This window comes from Lytechinus variegatus, chromosome 9 (assembly GCF_018143015.1).
Source record: "Lytechinus variegatus isolate NC3 chromosome 9, Lvar_3.0, whole genome shotgun sequence".
In the NCBI taxonomy this organism is placed as follows: Eukaryota; Metazoa; Echinodermata; class Echinoidea; order Temnopleuroida; family Toxopneustidae; genus Lytechinus; species Lytechinus variegatus.
Window position 1 is genome coordinate 13,570,480 of NC_054748.1, and position 19,036 is coordinate 13,589,515.

The window sequence follows — 19,036 nt, forward strand, 5'->3', positions numbered from 1 at the left end:
AAAAAGACATCCTTTTTACGTGTTTTTTTGGTCACGCATGGGCCATGGTATCCACTCGTCAATGTAAGTGGCCTCTCCACTCACACAACATGCGAGGTTAGTACTAATACTAACCTCGCACAACGCATGTGGTTTCATAGTGGACTTTGACGTTTTCATTCATCACACGAATGTGAGGGAATTAGAAACGCCAAACGTTTCAGTATTTCTCCACTAATGATTTCTTTTTAATAAATTTAGTTTAAAAAAACAAAATGAAGTGGAAATTATTTATAAAACTGTTTTTATCGCTTACCTCCAAGTCTCAACCAGGATACTCCGTTCGATCCGTCCTTAATACTGCGGTGGAAAGTACGCAAACAACAATCGAAAAGCAATTTTTCGTATCGAACATTCTCAATTCAAGTCGTCAGCGCGTAATAGGAAATTGTACCAAAAATCAACAGGTTGCATCTCATGTATATACTTATTGGTAAAGTACGCCATCTTTTGACAAGATGATGATGAAAGTGGATTGAACGAGCAAGAAAATAATGCTGATCGCCTAGAATGCAGCTAGCTTGCAACACCGTAAACAAAGGTACGGTAGGCACTTAAGAACCAAGTTTGAAAGGACACTCGTAAAATTATGTCACTCTCGCGATGAATATTCATTAGATCCGGTTGTCTCTCTGCATGCATGCACTCGGTGTGTATTGAACACGCACGACCACGATCTAATGAATATTCATCGGCCAGAGTATCCTTTCAAACTTGGTTCTTAAGTGCCTACCGGCTTGGTGAATAATATCGCGCGCCCTCTTTAGGCAAAAGTTGATATCAACGCTGACCAGGAGGCATCTACGTGAAGATCACGAAAAATGCTCTTATTTTATTAAAACAAACAACAAAAAGAATTCAACAAACGGTCCATATGGTTCGGTAAGTATTATAGAAAAATCATATTTCATAGCTATGATGTAAAGTCATAGTTATTTTAGTAAAGATGGTGTGAAAGATTCGCGTGCACCAGGTGCATATGAATCCTTCACACACGAGACGATTTGAAACCATGAGTGTGGCCCCCCTGGGTCAAACTCTTAGTTTCAGACTTTAAAAACTGGAGCTGGTGCCTCGCGCCTCGAATCGAGGCGAGTTGAGAATCCGGGGTTTTACTTTTGGGTAGGGCTGTCTGGACCCCCTCTACAGAAGCAGCAGAGACATTTGCTTATAACACTCATGTAAAAAGAAATATGGCCTGGAAGTGGAATTGGAAAACCAGACATTGCTGCCGGCTGCCACGCGCGCGCCATGCCAAGAATGGCAAATCAATGAAATGTACGATAAAAAAAATCATTATGCACTGTAAGATTAACGTTAAGAATTACGTTAAACTTCATAACTTTTTTTTAAATCGTCAAAATGATTATCAGATTAGAAGTTTAGGTCTAGAATTAGTGAGTCAATTGAAAACCAAACTATTTTGTGAAATGACAACTAAGAACTGCAAGATAAATTAGCTGATGGATATGTTGCGACACCATCGCCATCTTGGCTTTTGCGCAATCGTTGGGGCAATCGCTAGGAGGTAGTTGACCATTTTGTGTTCTGAATCTTGGCTGAGTGTGAGAGCCGTTATTATGCAAATTATTACCATTACAAAATTCGCCAAAATCGATCGATGGCAGTTTAAAAATTTGTGAATTTTTCTTGCTGTTCCTCAAAAAATTTAGGTCTTGCATTTCTTAAAGAAAAATCTGATTTTCAATTATCATTTTGTCTTTGAAGCATGTTGAAAGATTACCGTAAGTAACGGTGTATTAACCGCACCCGTGTATTAACCGCACCCCCAACTTTGGACTAAAAAAAAAAAAAAAATCTTCTCACATTTACATGCATATTTGAGGTACGAAGAAACAAAATCTAAGTTTTTCAGATTTCCAAAGTATCCAAAGAGATTACCGGTATGCAGAAATATGCTGTTCTTGATCAATTCATCTACAAATGTTAGAAAGAAAGAACGGTCCCGCCAATATTGGCAACTTACACACTCGCTCACCTCACAGTAAGTGTACACACACAGCACTGCCATTACATTGCAAACTACGATACAGTACAAGTCATGCCAGTACATCTTATCAAATTATGATCTGTGTCTTTCCCAGCGTAGGAGGAAGAAACATTCACATTTCTTGCATCACAATCTCACAATCACTTTCAGAAATTTGATGTCTTAGCATGAATTTTGGATACGGGATTATAGGAAGGTTCAAGAAACAAAGAAATTTGCATTTTTTACAGTTGTTTTTTACGGCTTCGTGCCGTCTCTCTCGTGCGTGGTTTACATGGTATCTTATGAAAAGCAAACAGGAAGGAAAAAAAAACAAGCTGGCGCCGGCGCGAAACGGGACTTTGAATAGCGCCAGCTTAAGTCGCACTACAACCACATTACAACGCAATCTCTAAGCTCACTCAACTCTCGCTCAGCGGTGACAAAATATTACTGAGTATGCTTGGCGTCTCTTTTAAATTAGCCAGGGAACTTCACTACTTTGAATTGAGAATAAAGTCAAAATTAGTGTCATGAAGGTGGGTGCGTTTGTTATGGACAACATTTAATGAATATTGCAACAATCGCTTCCCATTACCCGCGGCTCATACCCCTCTAAACGACATTGCCTGGGCGGCTACGCCCGGCCACTCGATGTGTTGTGAACTGGCAGACATCGTACATGTACGGGAGGGGTTACGGCGGGCTGGCTCAGACCCGTCACCGTGTATAAACCGCACCCCCGACTTTTGCTTCTACCCCGCCGAGAAAAAGGTGCGGTTAATACACCGTTACTTACGGTATTCAAATTTTTACAGTTTTTTTGATATCTGCTGGAATGACATGGTTGTTTCAGAACTTGTTTACATGTTTTGGTTTTGGCCTTTTGGTTTTTTTTTCTTTTTTTTTTGGGGGGGGCAGCTTGCGATTGAAACAAACAAGTTCCAAGGCATATAAGATAGTAAGCATACCAAATGATTTTTATCCAAATGCCTCTTGGCTATTCTGGTTGATGTCGTCCTTTTTGTGCTCATTTTATTGTAGCTCCAACTTTACAACCTCTTGACGTAAGTTCTCGTAATCCTTACCATCTTGTTCTTTCATTTTCTATTTGTTCTAGTTCATCCTTGTTCTCCTCCGCTTCCTCTTCCTTCTTGATTTTTGTCTTCTCCATTTTCGTCTCACCTGCGAAGCAGAGTGAGACTATAGGCGCCGCTTTTCCGACGGCGGCGGCGTCAGCATCAAATCTTAACCTGAGGTTAAGTTTTTGAAATGACGTCATAACTTAGAAAGTATATGGACCTAGTTAATAAAACTTGGCCATAAGGTTAATCAAGTATTACTAAACATCCTATTAGAGTTTCATGTCACATGACCAAGGTCAAAGGTCATTTAGGGTCAATGAACTTAGACCATGTTGGAGGGATCAACATCGAAATCTTAACCTGAGGTTAAGTTTTTGAAATGTCATCATAACTTAGAAAATATATGGACCTAGTTCATGAAACTTGGACATAAGGTTAATCAAGTATCACTGAACATCCTGCACGAGTTTCATGTCACATGACCAAGGTCAAAGGTCATTTAGGGTCAATGAACTTTGGCCGAATTGCGGATATCTGTTGAATTCCCATCATAACTTTGAAAGTTTATGGATCTGATTCATGAAACTTGGACATAATAGTAATCAAGCATCACTGAACATTTTGTGCAAGTTTCAGGTATCATGATTAAGGTCAAAGGTCATTCAATGAACTTTGGCCGAATTGGGGGTATCTGTTGAATTACCATCATAACTTTGAAAGTTTATTGGTCTAGTTCATTAAACTTGGATATTATAGTAATCAAGTATCTCTGAACATCCTGTGCGCATTTCAGGTCACATGACCAAGGTCAAAGGTCAATGAACTTTGGCCGAACTGGGTGTATCTGTTGAATTACCATCATAACTTTGAAAGTTTATGGATCTGATTCATGAAACTTGTACATAAGAGTAATCAAGTATCACTGAACATCCTGTGCGAGTTTCAGGTCACATGATCAAGGTCACAGGTCATGGAAGGTCAATGAACTTTGGCCATGTTGGGGTTTTTTGTTGAATAACCATCATATCTCTGTAAGTTTATTGGTCTAGTTCATAAAAAGTGGACATAAGAGTAACCATGTATCACTGAACATCTTGTGCGAGTTTGAGTAGTATTCAAAGTCAGCACTGCTGCTATATTGAACCGCGTGGTGCAGGTGAGACGGCCAGAGGCATTCCACTTGTTATTTTTTCTCATTTAATTTAGCAGAATAATAAGGTAAATGTAAAAGAAATAAAAGAAAATAAAAAATACATCTTCAAAAAATTTACTGTCAAAGTGTCATTGAAGATTTTTCATAATACACGTACTTGAAAATTCAATTTTTGTTTTGGAAATAATTTAAATGCTTGTCCTCTTGCTTATTTGACTATTTATTCATATTTTGTAGAGACTGTTTGACCAAGACGTAGCGAGGAGTTGATTTTCAAGATGGTTCGCAAGAAGATCGATAACCGCATCAGAGTACAGATAGAGAACGGTGTGACCCAGGGTCATAGGTCATTGTTCGTGGTTGTAGGAGACAAAGGCAAAGATCAGGTTAGTTTTCCAAGGGACTGTTGACATAGTGGGTGTCCTGTCGAAATGGATTTCCTGTCAGAGACTCATGTGCTCTATTAATAATCTTGATATCTAAACCCTTTTTTTGAAATATTTTGAAATGGAATGAATTATCCTGTCAAATTTTCTGCTTTGTTTTGTCTCTATCTCCTTTTCCCTCTTCATCCCAAGATCTTTAAGCCCCAAAATACCCCAATAGGAAACAACAACAAAATGAAGTTGGGAACTGGAGATGCCCCCTCCCAACAAGATAAACAATAATAGTAATCATAGTAATATACAATATTTATAAAAATGCACATTGTTTCTAAGCCCTAGATACATTGATTAAAAAATAAGTTGAAGAGTTGAATTACAGGATGGGGGAAGTAACATAAATGTATAAATAAAAGAAGAAGCTAAAAAAGTGTAATAAATATTTTTGTTCAACATTTATTCAGCCAGCATATAGTTAAATAATCTCACAATTTGTACTTGAAAGTATATCACGTCAGTCTTCTTTTCAGTATATAGGCCTATACATATTTTTTTCAGTATTAATATTTTTTCAACATTTATTCAGCCAGCCTATAGTTAAATAATCTTACCATTTGTGCTTGAAAGTTTATAACGTCATTCTTCTTTTTAGTATTCATATATTTTTTTTCAGAATTTAGATTTTTCCCCCTCTTCCCGATACATAGGTCGTCATCCTGCATCATATGCTATCCAAGGCTGTGGTGAAGGCCAGGCCATCTGTACTATGGTGTTACAAGAAAGAACTAGGATTTAGCAGGTAGGTAAAGCATGATGAATATGCCTTAAAACATCTTGGCCCCGTCTTACAAAGAATTGCCATTGATGTAATCAATTGCAAGTATGGAAAGCCAGTAAAATCAACATATAAAATGCCTGTTCAAATTTTTTTCCAGATATGAATGTGTATCCATAAATTCATTTATTTCTTGACAATTTGGTGTGTTCTCCTTTGTGTACAAAGGAGTTTTTGCAATTTCCTGTAGAAAAAATTATGACTCTGATGGATTTCCGTAGAGCGGTTGGAGCGGTTGAGACTGACTCTTGCTTTGTTATCGGTGGGCTGGTCTTTGGATTCCACCACGGCGGCCTAGCATCCTAGCATGGCGTCAATCCACAATTTGCCACTCTCCACCCAGGGGGCCGTTTCATAAAGCTGTTCGTAAGTTAAGAGCGACTTTAAGAACGACTGGTGATCCTTTCTTACGCGCTAAACCGTCGCCAATGAATATAGCATATACTACAAGAAAGGATCACCAGTCGTTCTTAAAGTCGCTCTTAACTTACGAACAGCTTTATGAAACACCCACCAGGTGTTAAATGGGTACCTGGTAAGATGTGAAAGCCTATGTAGTATGCCTAGAAAATTGAGTCTTGGATCTCTTGTTGGAATGCTCCCCAGGGAGTGGAGAAAAAGGGATACATCGTGTGAGGGAATGCTGGGATATGATGACCTGGGTAATAGTACATACATGAAAAGTACTGAGAAACTCAAAGTAGTAAGTGCTATTATAGTATTTGTTTATAATATTTGCAGTCATCGGAAGAAACGGATGAAGCAGCTTCAAAAGAAAATCAAATCGGGAATGATGGATGTGAACGAGGACAATCCCTTTGAGCTCTTCATCGCGGCTACAAACATTCGCTATTGCTACTACTCAGAGACACATAAGATCCTGGGGAACACGTATGGGATGTGTGTGTTGCAGGTAAGGTTTTTTCTTTTTGTTTTCAGTTCATTAATAGTTATCATTGATATGATTATTTCTTTGTCAACATTGTCATTTGTATTCAGTGATGTATAAATGAGTGGTACAGATCAATGTCTTGCTAAAGTTGCTGCGGCTGGGGATTAAAGAGAAATGCCAGTAGTTGCAGTAAACACTGATTTCATGAGAAAGTCTGTAAAACCAGGCTTAATTGTCAGAATATCATCAAGGATCTAGATCTGGTACAGTTACATAAACTGAACTTTGTGAAATCTTGAAATCTACGCTGAAAAATGATCACACTGAAGATCACCAACACAGATAGGCACACGTGGGACAGTGTATTATTAATGGTGGAATAAAGACCCGACGGAAGTGACCGAATCCAGGCTTATTTTGCTTATTTCTCAGCAATTACACAATTTCTTCCAGAATCCTTTGGCACATATTTTTTATTCATACAAACAGACACTTGGGTGGTCATTATATTAGATTCTGTCAAAAGTCATTTTGAGATCGTTACCAAAACTGGAATTTATCTTTAATCACAGACTGTCATATATGTCTTCTCTGGCATCCGAGACCACTTGGCACAGTCCCTCCCTGGCTTTGATACATACACTGTGAGCAAAATAGTGGCAAATTGGGTCAGGTGGGGGGGGGGCAACAGCTCTGTGCTGCACATCAAATGTCCGTTAAGGACGCCTGACATAAAATATGTTACCTGAATTTCCTGAAATTATTTTCTGCTTATGTTGTCGGCTTACATGTCATTTTGCATGGGTTTGATTTGCTTTTGGCAGCACCAACCTATTTGTACAAAAATGCGAATCTGTTTTAAATGCCTTCTTACACATGATCCAACCAATGCGATAATGCATTATATAACGACACGCCATAGAGGATTTGAGTGCAAGTTTTCATCACGCTTGCGTAACACCACCATTCATGGACAGAAATGAAAATTTGTTAAAAATCCTTTTTTTTCACAACATTCCTCCAGGACTTTGAAGCCATGACCCCTAACCTCTTGGCCCGTACCATTGAGACGGTGGAGGGGGGTGGTATCGTGGTGATTCTTTTGCGCAGTGTGTCGTCCCTCCAGCAGCTTTATACCATGACCATGGACGTCCACTCCCGCTACCGGACCGAATCTCACCAGGACGTTGTTGCGCGCTTCAACGAACGGTGAGTGGTGAATGTTTGACTACTCTTCATCCAAGAAATGTTTAAACATTTGCATCAATTTATGCCAGCTGAGCACTCAAAGCCTGTCGTCTAAGCTTTGGTAATGGTGTGAATTTCTCAAGTGTCATCTAATCGCCACTACACACCTTACAACTCATCTACGATCCGGTTTAGGGACAAACATTCTTTTTAAGATATAATGATAATATATACATATAACTTTGTTTGAGGTTCACAATAAATATTAAAACAATTCTATCAACTTTTAAATGATTGCAAATCTTTTGGTTGTAGTAATGGCCAACTTGGCTAACAACGGAGCTTATCCTACGTTTGTGGTGACATCATTAGGAGTCTCAATTTCAATCGCTTTAAACTAGGAAGAGGAATGAAATAGCCATTAAGTTTAATTCGAGTATTCTTTTGATGGTTCAAAACCTTGGAATCTAGATAGTTCCATTACATGTATTTAATCTTCCCATCTTGACTGGACCTCTAGGAAGAACAGAGCCATTATATCAATGGCTCTGAATAGAGTGATCCATCCGCATATTTTTATGTGCATGTTTATATATTTATATTTGATATCATATCTTGTGCAATGTATTTTATTGTGATTTTTATACGGTAAATAAAACCAAACCAAACCAAAAGCTATAATATATTAAAAATTTTAGTTGTAGGCAAATTGTGAGGTGTGCGGTAGCCCTAACATTTCAATTTAAATATAGTCTCTTTTTTTTATTCATGATCATGTTGTGACTATCTAAACTTTGAATTTGTGAATATCCAACTCTCTTTCTCGGTTATGTTTATTTTTCGTACAAAATGGGTCTATATAAAAAAAATATTAGATTAAATATGCAAATATATTCATTCTTGATGCATAACATATGTTTATTTCTACACTTTTATTATAGATTCTTGTTGTCACTTGCATCGTGTAATAACTCTATGGTGTTGGATGATGAGCTTCAGATACTACCAATCTCATCACATACCCTAAACATCGAGCCGGTTCCCCATAAAACAAAGGTAAAAGACTACTGAATTTATTTATCTATTAAAACTTGACCGAGTTAAATTTAAAGTGCCTACGACTATGCCGTGTAATCACAAACAGAGCTACGAAGTGGTATGGTTTTTCCGTTTTTAGTACTGAAAAATTAGAATATTGAGGGTTTCATGCAAAATACAGATTTTCTTAAGTATCATTTTTTTGTGTTGTACTACTGTATTTCTTTCAAAATACTGATTTCCTCACCAAAATACTGATGTTCAGCCTTACAAATAGTGAAATGTTTTTGTTCAGGTTGGTAGTTCTGCACAAAGCGAAGTATTTAAGTTACAGCTATGGTAACCTTGCTATAAAGGTGGCGATCATAGTCACACGGCTCAGCAGCCAATCAATATCAAGATTGCCAATGGTTCTTGCCATAATGACAAAGTAGACAAATCTTCATGAAATGGGTAATTGATCACTTTAAGGTCAATTGTAATAATTGCGTCATCAATCATTCTAGAAAGGTATCATTCTTTGTAAGTTATCTTTTGAATGATTCTTAAAAATTTGTGAAACTGTAAAGGCAGTTATTGTTATGTAATTTCTAAACAGCATACCTGGATGTCTCAAATTTGTTCTCAAAAAATGCGCAAGACTTGGAAGTAAAGAGTCAGCGAACAGCATGGTCAAACATTTTTGCAGCGGTGGGATTATTGCGAAAAATGTGGAGGGTGGTGCTGAAAAGCCCCCCCCCCTTCCCAGGAAGGTTTGGGTTAATATGCAGCTTATAAGTTGTATAGAGGTGTTGTGGCTGAGTAGATAAGTCTCTGTACTTTAACCCTTTGAACCCGGAATTATTAGGGGCGGTCGTGACATACACCCTGAATTATTTGCACATAAAAGACTTCTCGACCACATTCACACAATTCCCCATGAATCGAGACCCAATGGCACCTTGCCCCCGCTAGTACCCGGACCAGGCCAGCTGAAGTTGTTTGGCTTCCCGGAGACCTAGCCTACAATCAGAAATATCGAATTTAGTGTCTGTTTTTGGCTCAAAATCACTGTTTTCACCAAAGTCAGATATACCAATTGCTTCCCCATAGTAAGCATGTGACTCGCCGCGTATTACACTGTGTGTTACCGCATATACGACACGAGCAACCACAAAAAAGTGGCATATTTTGGCAATTTTTGAAGCTAAATCCTTCCGAAATCATTGCTGACATTGACTGAAATTATCGACTAAATATTCCTACACGTACTAGAAAGATGACGTCATTTTAGAAGACCACCTGACATTTAGAATCCATGCTTTTGAAGTCACATGGCTGTAGGAATACCGGCCTATCGGGTATTTGCGTGTTTTCTGGCAGGCCGGTATTCCGGCCTATCGGGTTCAAAGGGTTAAAGAACCTAAAGGTCCACTGCAGTACCCACTTCTTTTGACAAGGTGTTTACCTACATTTGCCACTACCCAGGTGTAGTAAATGGGTGTTTGGTAAGAAGGAATTCCTTGAATGCTTGAGCGCCCAATCAGGGTAGCTCCACAACAGTGGGGGTAATAGTATTCAGGGCTCAGAAATATTTATTTATGTCATGTGACCAAACTTTTTAATGGAATATTGGTTCTTTTTGCAAATATTTTGAAATCTAGGAGGAGTCCCAGAGTCCTGCAGAGATTGAACTAAAGGAGTTGAAAGCGTCACTGCAAGACACTCAACCTGTGGGAGCCCTTATCAACTGTGCTAAAACACTAGACCAGGTATGCCCATATACATTGTCCAATACAAAACCCCAGGGGGGCCTGTTAGCAATATTGCTGTACACACTCGCAACCACATCATGTACGAACCACCTTAAACAAGTTTTATACATCGGTCAAATCTTTATATTATTCAAGTATTTTCGTGTGCATTATTGTCAATTTTTGATCTCTAAACATGTACATGACTGTATAATACATAAAAATATATGTATTTTACCCCACAACCATACCCTTTTTACCTGATTTTGACCTATTTGACACCCTAAACATGTTACACTCATGATGTGCCATGATCAACAAAAAGTGACCTTTTTACATGATTGTTTGGTCACGCGTGTGTACAGCAATATAGTTGAGCCCCCCCCGGTTCAAATCACATAATAATTTCAACTAAAATGCAATGATATGCAGTGGTACTTAAAAGTTACTGAACCCCACCAGAAAATGAACATATCGTCGGCCTTATGCCAAAAGGGCCTTAACCCGATTTTAGGGGTTCTGAATATTTTATAATAAATTTAACACATTTCATGTAAAACTTAATAACTTAACACGTTTATCGAAATTGGCTTCAAAAGCAAAAAAACGACCACAAACTTTTGATTATTAGAGAGGCCAAAACCTTTATAAACGCCATTATCTCGGAATGGCCAAAAGCAGTTAAGGCCCTTTTGGCATAAGGCCGACGATATGTAGAGTGTTCAAGTTCTGACATGTTTTACAAATAGATATTTAAATTTAAAGTCAGGTAATAAAATATTACATTTAATGAAGTTTGTTTCTCTGGGCTCGCCAAAACATTGTAGTGATGTTGTCTTCCTTCAACACTCAGCATGAAGGAGTGCATTTTGTGTTGTGGTTCACTAACTTATGAGCACAACTGTAAATTAAAAAGTGTGGTTGGGGAATTAAAACAAATCACGATGGCTGACAATAACTGATTTCCTTTGACAAGTCATACAAAATAGTGAAGTTAAAAATGAAAGCAACAAAATTTTCAGTAAATTATTTTTACACACAGAATTTTAATTCCTCTTTTCCCATAGAGATAAATTGTGGTCCACAATTGTTGGGTCCAATATGTAGACTTGCATGGTGGATGGCCGAGTGTGGTAATAACTGGAAACCATATTTTAGTGTCAAGAAAGAAGAGAATATTCTTCATTTTCTTGATATCTTCCAAGTAAAACAAAACAATTTCAAGGAAACATGGAACATAATGGCTATGTAATGGATGTAAAGATGTGAAATGTGAAATATCAGCAACTTGGAATCAGGAATTTGTTGCAATACGGTCAAACGCTCGTTAAAAAAGGAAAACATTTATGCTTATAATGGTCGTTTGATTGGCATTTAAACGTTTTGATTCAGCCCTAATTAGGTGACATTAAATATTGGGAAAATGATAATTCAAGTTTTAAGATCATAGATTCAATGTTGTTATGTGGATGTAATTCATTCTTCTGTCCTTAGGCCAAAGCTCTGCTGAAGTTTGTCGAGTCAATTTCAGAGAAGACCCTTCGCAGCACTGTTTCCATGACAGCAGCGAGAGGGCGGGGCAAGTCAGCTGCATTAGGATTGGCTATTGCAACTGCTGTAGCATTTGGGTAAATTACATGTATAAAACAACTCCCATAGTTCAAAGTAAAGAAATATTTTGTCAAACTGTATTTTACATATTAATGCAAGAAAAGGGATTAGATATTGAATATATAATTGAAATAGTCCAAAAAACTAATTGAATGCAAAGGGGTATAAATCACTTGCAAATCATTTATCTGTGTTTTCCATACTTGACACAGCTGTACTTATTTACAAGTATTGGATCACACAAACATGATAATAATATTGTATATTTGTATGTGCACTGAGATATGATGCTCTTTCCAACAGCATGTTCAAGGATATTTGTTAATATAATCAACCATTTACACCCGGATGGAGAGTGGCAATTTCAGACTAATGCTATTTTATTCATTTTCCTTTATGTTTCAGATATTCTAATATCTTTGTGACTGCACCAAGTCCAGAGAATATCCGAACCTTGTTTGAGTTCATCTTCAAAGGCTTTGATGCCCTTGATTATCAGGTAAACAAAAAGTCTTATTCAAACACAATTTATTATTTTGTACATACTTCTAGTGTTAGAAATTAATCCAATCAACAAATGCAAAATTCTTTAGATTTTGAATATCTCTGATGTTCATACTAATTTCTAGAAGATTATCAAATTTTAAGAAGTTTATCCAACAACCAGTGTAGAAGTAATTACAGATTTGGCATTATGCTTCTTATAATTTTATTATTGTTGATGTGATGTGATTTCTTGATGCACAATAACACCTTGACCATTGTGCGGAATTCATTACAGATTTGGCATTGTGCACCTTATATTTTTTAATATCTTTGGTGTGCCAACCTTATTTCTTGATCCACAGGAACATCTTGACTATGAGTTGGTCCAGTCGACCAACCCAGAATTCAACAAAGCCGTCATCAGAGTGAATATCTTCAGAGAGCACAGGCAGACTATCCAGGTAAAGACTGTTATAAGCTACTGAAATCCTTGCATCTGATTGGCTCAGAGCACAATCACTGACTATTTGTTCCATGAAAGAATCTCCTTTTTTGTGAAATTATTGAAAATATTTCCTCAGTTGGATGATTGTTTTTCACAGGAATGAAAATTTATATTTCTTGTGATGTTATTGTGGGACCTTTCCTATTTACATTCCATAAAGCTGAATCTGAATGTTGCATTTCAGACAAAATTGCGTAGAAATCATGTTAAAAATATCTGTAATTTGAAAGTAAATTTGCAAAAGTCAAATGTGTTTGTTCTTTTGTAAACAAATTTTCCGGCATTACTCCTTTGTGTTTATGGTGGCATGATCGATCTGTAATGAAAAGCGAATTTTCTTTGCCTATGTTCTAGTGCTGCAGCCGAACCGCCGAACCGAACGGAAGTTCGCCGAACTTGGCACTTCCGAACCGGACCGAACCGAACCGAACTCAAAGGCCTGGTTCGGAAGTTCGGTAAAAAAAAGTATGTTTGTATGCATTGCGTGAATGCGATGACTACATAGATTTAAGTATAAAATTAACAAAATATATATTGGTTAGTGATTGTGTACAAAGAGAATTCCACTCAATATATTTTTAAAATCCACTATGATAGCTCCCATCTCGTCTTTGATTGAACTGTTATCAACTTAAGAATATTTTATTAACATAAATATATTTTTTCTTGATAAAATGAGGGGGCATTTTGAAGCTAAACTCGGTATAAAAGTGTGGTGTATTTACGTATTGCCGTAATCGATCGTGATCGTAATCGGACCTAATCATTTTGTATTTAATAAAGAAAAAGAACCAGACATAAATTCATTCCTCGTAAATGACAAAGTATGACAGTTTCGGTCTTGTGTTTGATTAAATTTTTATCATTTTCAATGTTTTTTTATAAACATGAATAGGCCTGGGACTGGGAGTAAACATCGATTGATCGAATGGTTCGATTGGCATGCCGCCAATCACCAATCGATTAGCAAAATATACACTAATCGAATGTTCGGCAGATCCCGATTATGACGTTGGCATAACTCTAATACCCGAGTAATAATAATAAAATGACAAGAAAACAATGATGACAGCTGTTTTTTACAGGTTTAAAAATTATGTTACCGAGGTAATGTTTCAAAAATTATTAATGATTGTATCACATTCACAGTTACATACCAACATGATAGCGCTCCGAAAATGTTAATCCCACCCGACCTTGCCCTCATACACAAAATAAGTCATTGTGTGCGTGCACAATAATAAGTAAACACATAACCAGCTCACTTGAGCTGATTGGACCTTCGGATAGCCAATGAAACTTTGGGAAACAAAAAAAAAGCGGAAGGCATGTGGTTCCCTTTATTATCAGGAAAGGTCATGACTTCAGAAATAAATTGACCCTTCCCCCATCTGTGTGTGTGTGTGTGCGTGTGAGGGAAAGAGAGAGGGAAGGATAGGGGGTGGGAGCCGGAGAATTTCTTTCATGTTTCAGAACAATGCAACCTTTTTTATATTCCCCTCACACAATGAAAACGACATTCCAACACGCGCCCGCCTTCACCAGTACTTTCTCGACTAGTCTCCAAAAATAGACCCAGTTATATACATGTGGGTTCAAATGATAAAAAAATCGTAATTTTGAAAGGTATTTCAAATGAAATATTTTTTTTTTAATACATGTGTAGCATCGTGGGCAGTGCCACAAGTGGAGGCGGGGACATGGTGTGGGCAAGGGATGAAATTTTTCAAGTGAAATGCTCCACCTGGGCTCAGTCTCAAAGAATATACTTCATGAATGAGTTGTTTACGTCTTTGGACTCGGCGGGGCTGATTCATTTATATGCAGGGGTGTGGCACTTGGAGGGATGCATGCATAATACCAGGGTACCAGTATTGATTTAGGAAAGATTTTCATTGGAACAATAAACTGAAAGATTTAATCTCATTTCATGAAGTTTCTTTTGATATAAAAAATCATGGAGAAGGGGGAAAAGGGCCTCATTTATGCTAAACATGTGACTTTGATGGAGATTTCTTAATGGGGGGGGGGGGGGGTCACCATAAAGTAGGTCAACTATTGTGACTTAAAAGACGTGATTCCCGACGAACAATCGAATCATTCAATTATTTTTCCAGGAAATAATCGAATGGTAATAATAACAATCGTCCCAGGCCTAAACATGAATATATTTTTTCCTTATAAAATGTGGGGACATTTTAAGCTTAACTCAGTAAAAAAGTGTAGTTGAATTACGTATTGCTGTAATCGGATGTACATTTAATTGAAAAGACATAAATTAATTCCTTGTGACTGACAAAGTAATGGTAAAGTATATATATTCCACCTTCTGAAATTTCCATAATAATATAAAAGATAAATAAATAAGAGATGAAGGAATGAGGGTGAAAAAAACAAAAAAGATAAAAATTCAAACCAAATCAACGCATGTTCCCTGATCGATGTTCCGGAAATGGTTGGTAAGGAAAGTTGAAACAGGAAGTCCACACAACCTGCTCTCGGTTGCTATTATACAGGTAAAATTCGTATTCCAAACTTGAAACGTTTTTCCATTGTCAATATTTTCTTAAAAGTGGTTTAATCTGGCCAATTACTGAAATGATAAATTATCAGTTCCGTCTTAGTTCTGACGATCAACGCCGAGTGATTTCACAACACTAAAATATGCAGTACAGTCCCATGTACTCATTTTCGTGTTAGAAATATGTTTGAAGTCACGTAGCGTCGATCTTTCTGGACCAAGAATGGACTGTCTTTTGTCTTTTTAAAGTAATTCATTGACCAGATTTTACCACTTTTCAGGAAATAGGGACTTTCTAAGACACTCATATTCTTTGGAATGTGAATTTTACCGGTATAATAACAGTTGAGTGGAGGTTGTTTGTCTACTATTTCGACATTCCCGATCAACACTTTCCAATTTGAGAAGCTGCGTTGCAATGACATCGTAATCGATCATGATCATAGCTACATGAAATAATCGTGAAAAAAATATTCTGATCTTTGTAATTCTATTTCTGTCCTGATTCTCTCGTTATCAATATTTTTTTCTTTTGATTTTTTTTATTTTCATTTTAAAAATGAAAGTAGAAATGACTTTTTTGTTTATTAAAACAAAAGAAAGTTCAACAATTATCTTAACTATTCTTTTTAGAAACAAAATTTATTATTAATACATGACAGTTCATCCTAGAGATTACATGTTTGTAGGTCGGCGATCTTATTTTTTATATGTTAAATTTAATTTGGCATTTATTGCCGAACCCCGAACCGAACCAAAGTTCGGAAAAAAATTGCCGAACCCTGCCGAACCGAACCGAACCCGAACATGCCGCCTGACTTGCAGCACTAATATGTTCACATGGTCATAAATGTATATGCATTCATTTGATGGAGATAATAATTCAAATTTTTAGTTGTTTTTTTAAAAACTAATTTGTCAAAGCTACTGAAATTTAAAATGTTCACAAGAATTGTGAATATTTATACGTGGAACATCAAGAAAATGTAATTAGATGCTGAAAATCTATGTTATCAATCATACCAGTTTATACTATGACTTGCAAGATAAATTTGGCAATTTCCTCAATAATTTCTTTCATTTAGTACATCCATCCGGGCGACGCCCACAAGCTAAGCCAAGCTGAGTTGGTTGTGATTGATGAAGCTGCTGCCGTACCTCTCCCTCTCGTCAAAGAACTTCTTGGTCCATACCTGGTGTTCATGTCTTCAACTATCAATGGGTAAGGAACTTGGAATGGGAAGTTCATCCTGATATAAAGAGTTTAGTTGTTTTAACCATGATTGCCAGTTGAGGGAGCTATTTCAAAATATGTTCGTCCTGAATCCAATAAAATTACCTCACAAGTGTCTGTATGTACATGTATGAATAAAAGCATGTGCCACTGGATTCAACTGGAAATTGTGTAATTGCTGACAAATCAAAATAAGCATGACATTCAAATCTATTGTCCAGTCTAAGCAACGATAATATATTGTCCCACATGTGCTTATCTGTGTTGGCGATCTGCAGTACAGTGTGATCGTTTTCAGTATTATATTAGTAGCTTATAGCAGTAGTTGTATCGTGAAATACTCCACAGGTATGAAGGCACTGGTAGGTCTCTATCCCTCAAACTGCTCCAGCAGCTTAGGAAGCAGAACGCAACGTTTGGTGCGAGCAGCTCTGCTGATAACAAGCCAACCAGCTCACTTTCAACAGGGTCATCTGCTTCAGGTAAGGTCAGAGGTCAATCTTAAAGTCAGTTGTGTGTCAGTTTTTATGGGGAGTTGATTATTATTCACTCACCCCAAAATTTAGGAAAACATTGGAAATTCCACCAACAGAAACATCTTTACGGGCAGCAAACTTGGTTTACCAGCAAGAAATTCTTCGGCCAAGCCTTAATTCTATGTAAATAAAACATTGAGTTCCTCAGGGATCGCCATTTGAACCAATTTTGTTCCTTCCTTGTTTGGAGCATTTTTTTAATATTATCAATGATAAGACACCAACATCTTAATGTTTTGATTGTTTTGTTCAGGTGAAGAATAGAAACCAGTTGAAACAGATAAAACAGCATTGGGGCTTAGAGATTTTGCCCCTGAAAGGCTCAAAAGAGCCCTGAAAACTATTTTTAAAAAGCCCTGGCAAATCCCATTTATTGCAATGTCAAAGCTTATCCAATGTTACAGAATTAGGCAGTAAATTGTGGAAAGTGGCCCCTGAATATAAATTAATTTTTTTTTGTCCAAGTTGAAACATTGAATAATTTTTACATTTTTAAAACTAGACCTCTGCATTTCTTGCCTGTAGGTCAAGTATTACATGAGGTGAAGTTGGAGGAGTTGATATGTTACACTTCTGTCTGACAGTGTTGCATATATGACCATTATGTACAGGGTACGAGTTCATAATTAGCCATTCATCTTCTATAGAAATAAAACATGGAGTTTCTCAGGGATCAGTATTTGGAACATTTTTTTTCCTTATTTGGAGCATTTTTTTTCATAGTCTTATCAAATATAAGAGATTGACAATTTAATTTTTTTTTAATTTTTTTTGTTCAGGTAGAGAATAGAAATCAGAGAACAGTTGTAATCTTGATAAATAAATTGTACGTGACCATTTTGAAAACTAGACCTTTGCGTTTCTTGTCCGTAGGTCGGGTGTTACATGAGGTGACGTTGGAGGAGTCGATACGTTACAGTGAAGGTGACAGCGTTGAGAAGTGGCTCAATGAACTCCTGTGTCTCAATGTCGCTGAGGTTCAAAGAATATCATCTGGTTGCCCTCTTCCTGCAGATTGCGAGTTATATCCTTCTCATCATGACAATAACCCATTGTATGATATCAAATCCCTCCATACCCATTTCCCCCCCCTTCGTTTGACATGCATTACATCTAGACACCAGAAGAAGGGAGCTGTTAGATTGAAATTACGATAGAATAGAATAGAAAAACTTTATTGTCTATAAAGGTTTTTTTTGTCTCGCTGGTTTACATAGATGAATATACAAAAAAAAACATTAAACGAAAAATGATGGTAACATGTCAACAGAAGGAAACTAGTTTTAATTATTATTATGTTTGAATAAACCATTTTTGAATTGAATTTCATTTCTAGCCAGGTATACATGATTCCCATAAAATATATAATACACAAGAATTTAAATCCCATACAATCGCCCTTGACTGCCCTGCACGTATTACATCAACAGAGATACGTTATTCAGTTATCACAAAGCCTCAGAAGTGTTTCTACAGAGACTGATGTCTATTTATGTTGCTGCACATTACAAGGTAAAAATCGATCCTTTTAACCAACACAAAATGGTTTCAACTGTTGTCCTGATAAAAATAATGTTTTGAAATGTCTTTTTAAAGCCCATAGACCATCATTTAATTCAGTACAATTAGCCAATTTATTTACCAAGAACAACTAAATTCTAGTCACGCGGTGAAAAGCTCTTCAAACAACTATTTTACCAGAAAAGAAGAATGGGGTAAAATGAGGATACAATAAATTTTCAATACTTGTTTGGTACATTGTCTTTGTTATGAATATCAAATAAAATAAGTAAGAAGAAACCTATCA

General features: G+C 36.9%; 1 protein-coding gene across 1 annotated transcript in view; it reads left to right on the plus strand.

Annotated features, from left to right (window-relative positions):
* Nucleotides 1–19,036, plus strand: part of LOC121421006 (RNA cytidine acetyltransferase-like) — a 36,591-nt gene that overhangs the window by 401 nt on the left and 17,154 nt on the right. The window contains exons 2-14 of the mRNA XM_041615587.1: nt 4,505–4,653; nt 5,358–5,449; nt 6,227–6,398; nt 7,402–7,586; nt 8,507–8,621; nt 10,247–10,354; nt 11,831–11,964; nt 12,353–12,446; nt 12,796–12,894; nt 16,545–16,681; nt 17,042–17,175; nt 18,103–18,253; nt 18,645–18,741. Of these exons, the coding sequence (XP_041471521.1) occupies nt 4,546–4,653; nt 5,358–5,449; nt 6,227–6,398; nt 7,402–7,586; nt 8,507–8,621; nt 10,247–10,354; nt 11,831–11,964; nt 12,353–12,446; nt 12,796–12,894; nt 16,545–16,681; nt 17,042–17,175; nt 18,103–18,253; nt 18,645–18,741 (1,626 nt within the window). The 5' untranslated portion in view covers nt 4,505–4,545. The remainder of the gene's footprint in view (nt 1–4,504; nt 4,654–5,357; nt 5,450–6,226; nt 6,399–7,401; nt 7,587–8,506; nt 8,622–10,246; nt 10,355–11,830; nt 11,965–12,352; nt 12,447–12,795; nt 12,895–16,544; nt 16,682–17,041; nt 17,176–18,102; nt 18,254–18,644; nt 18,742–19,036) is intronic.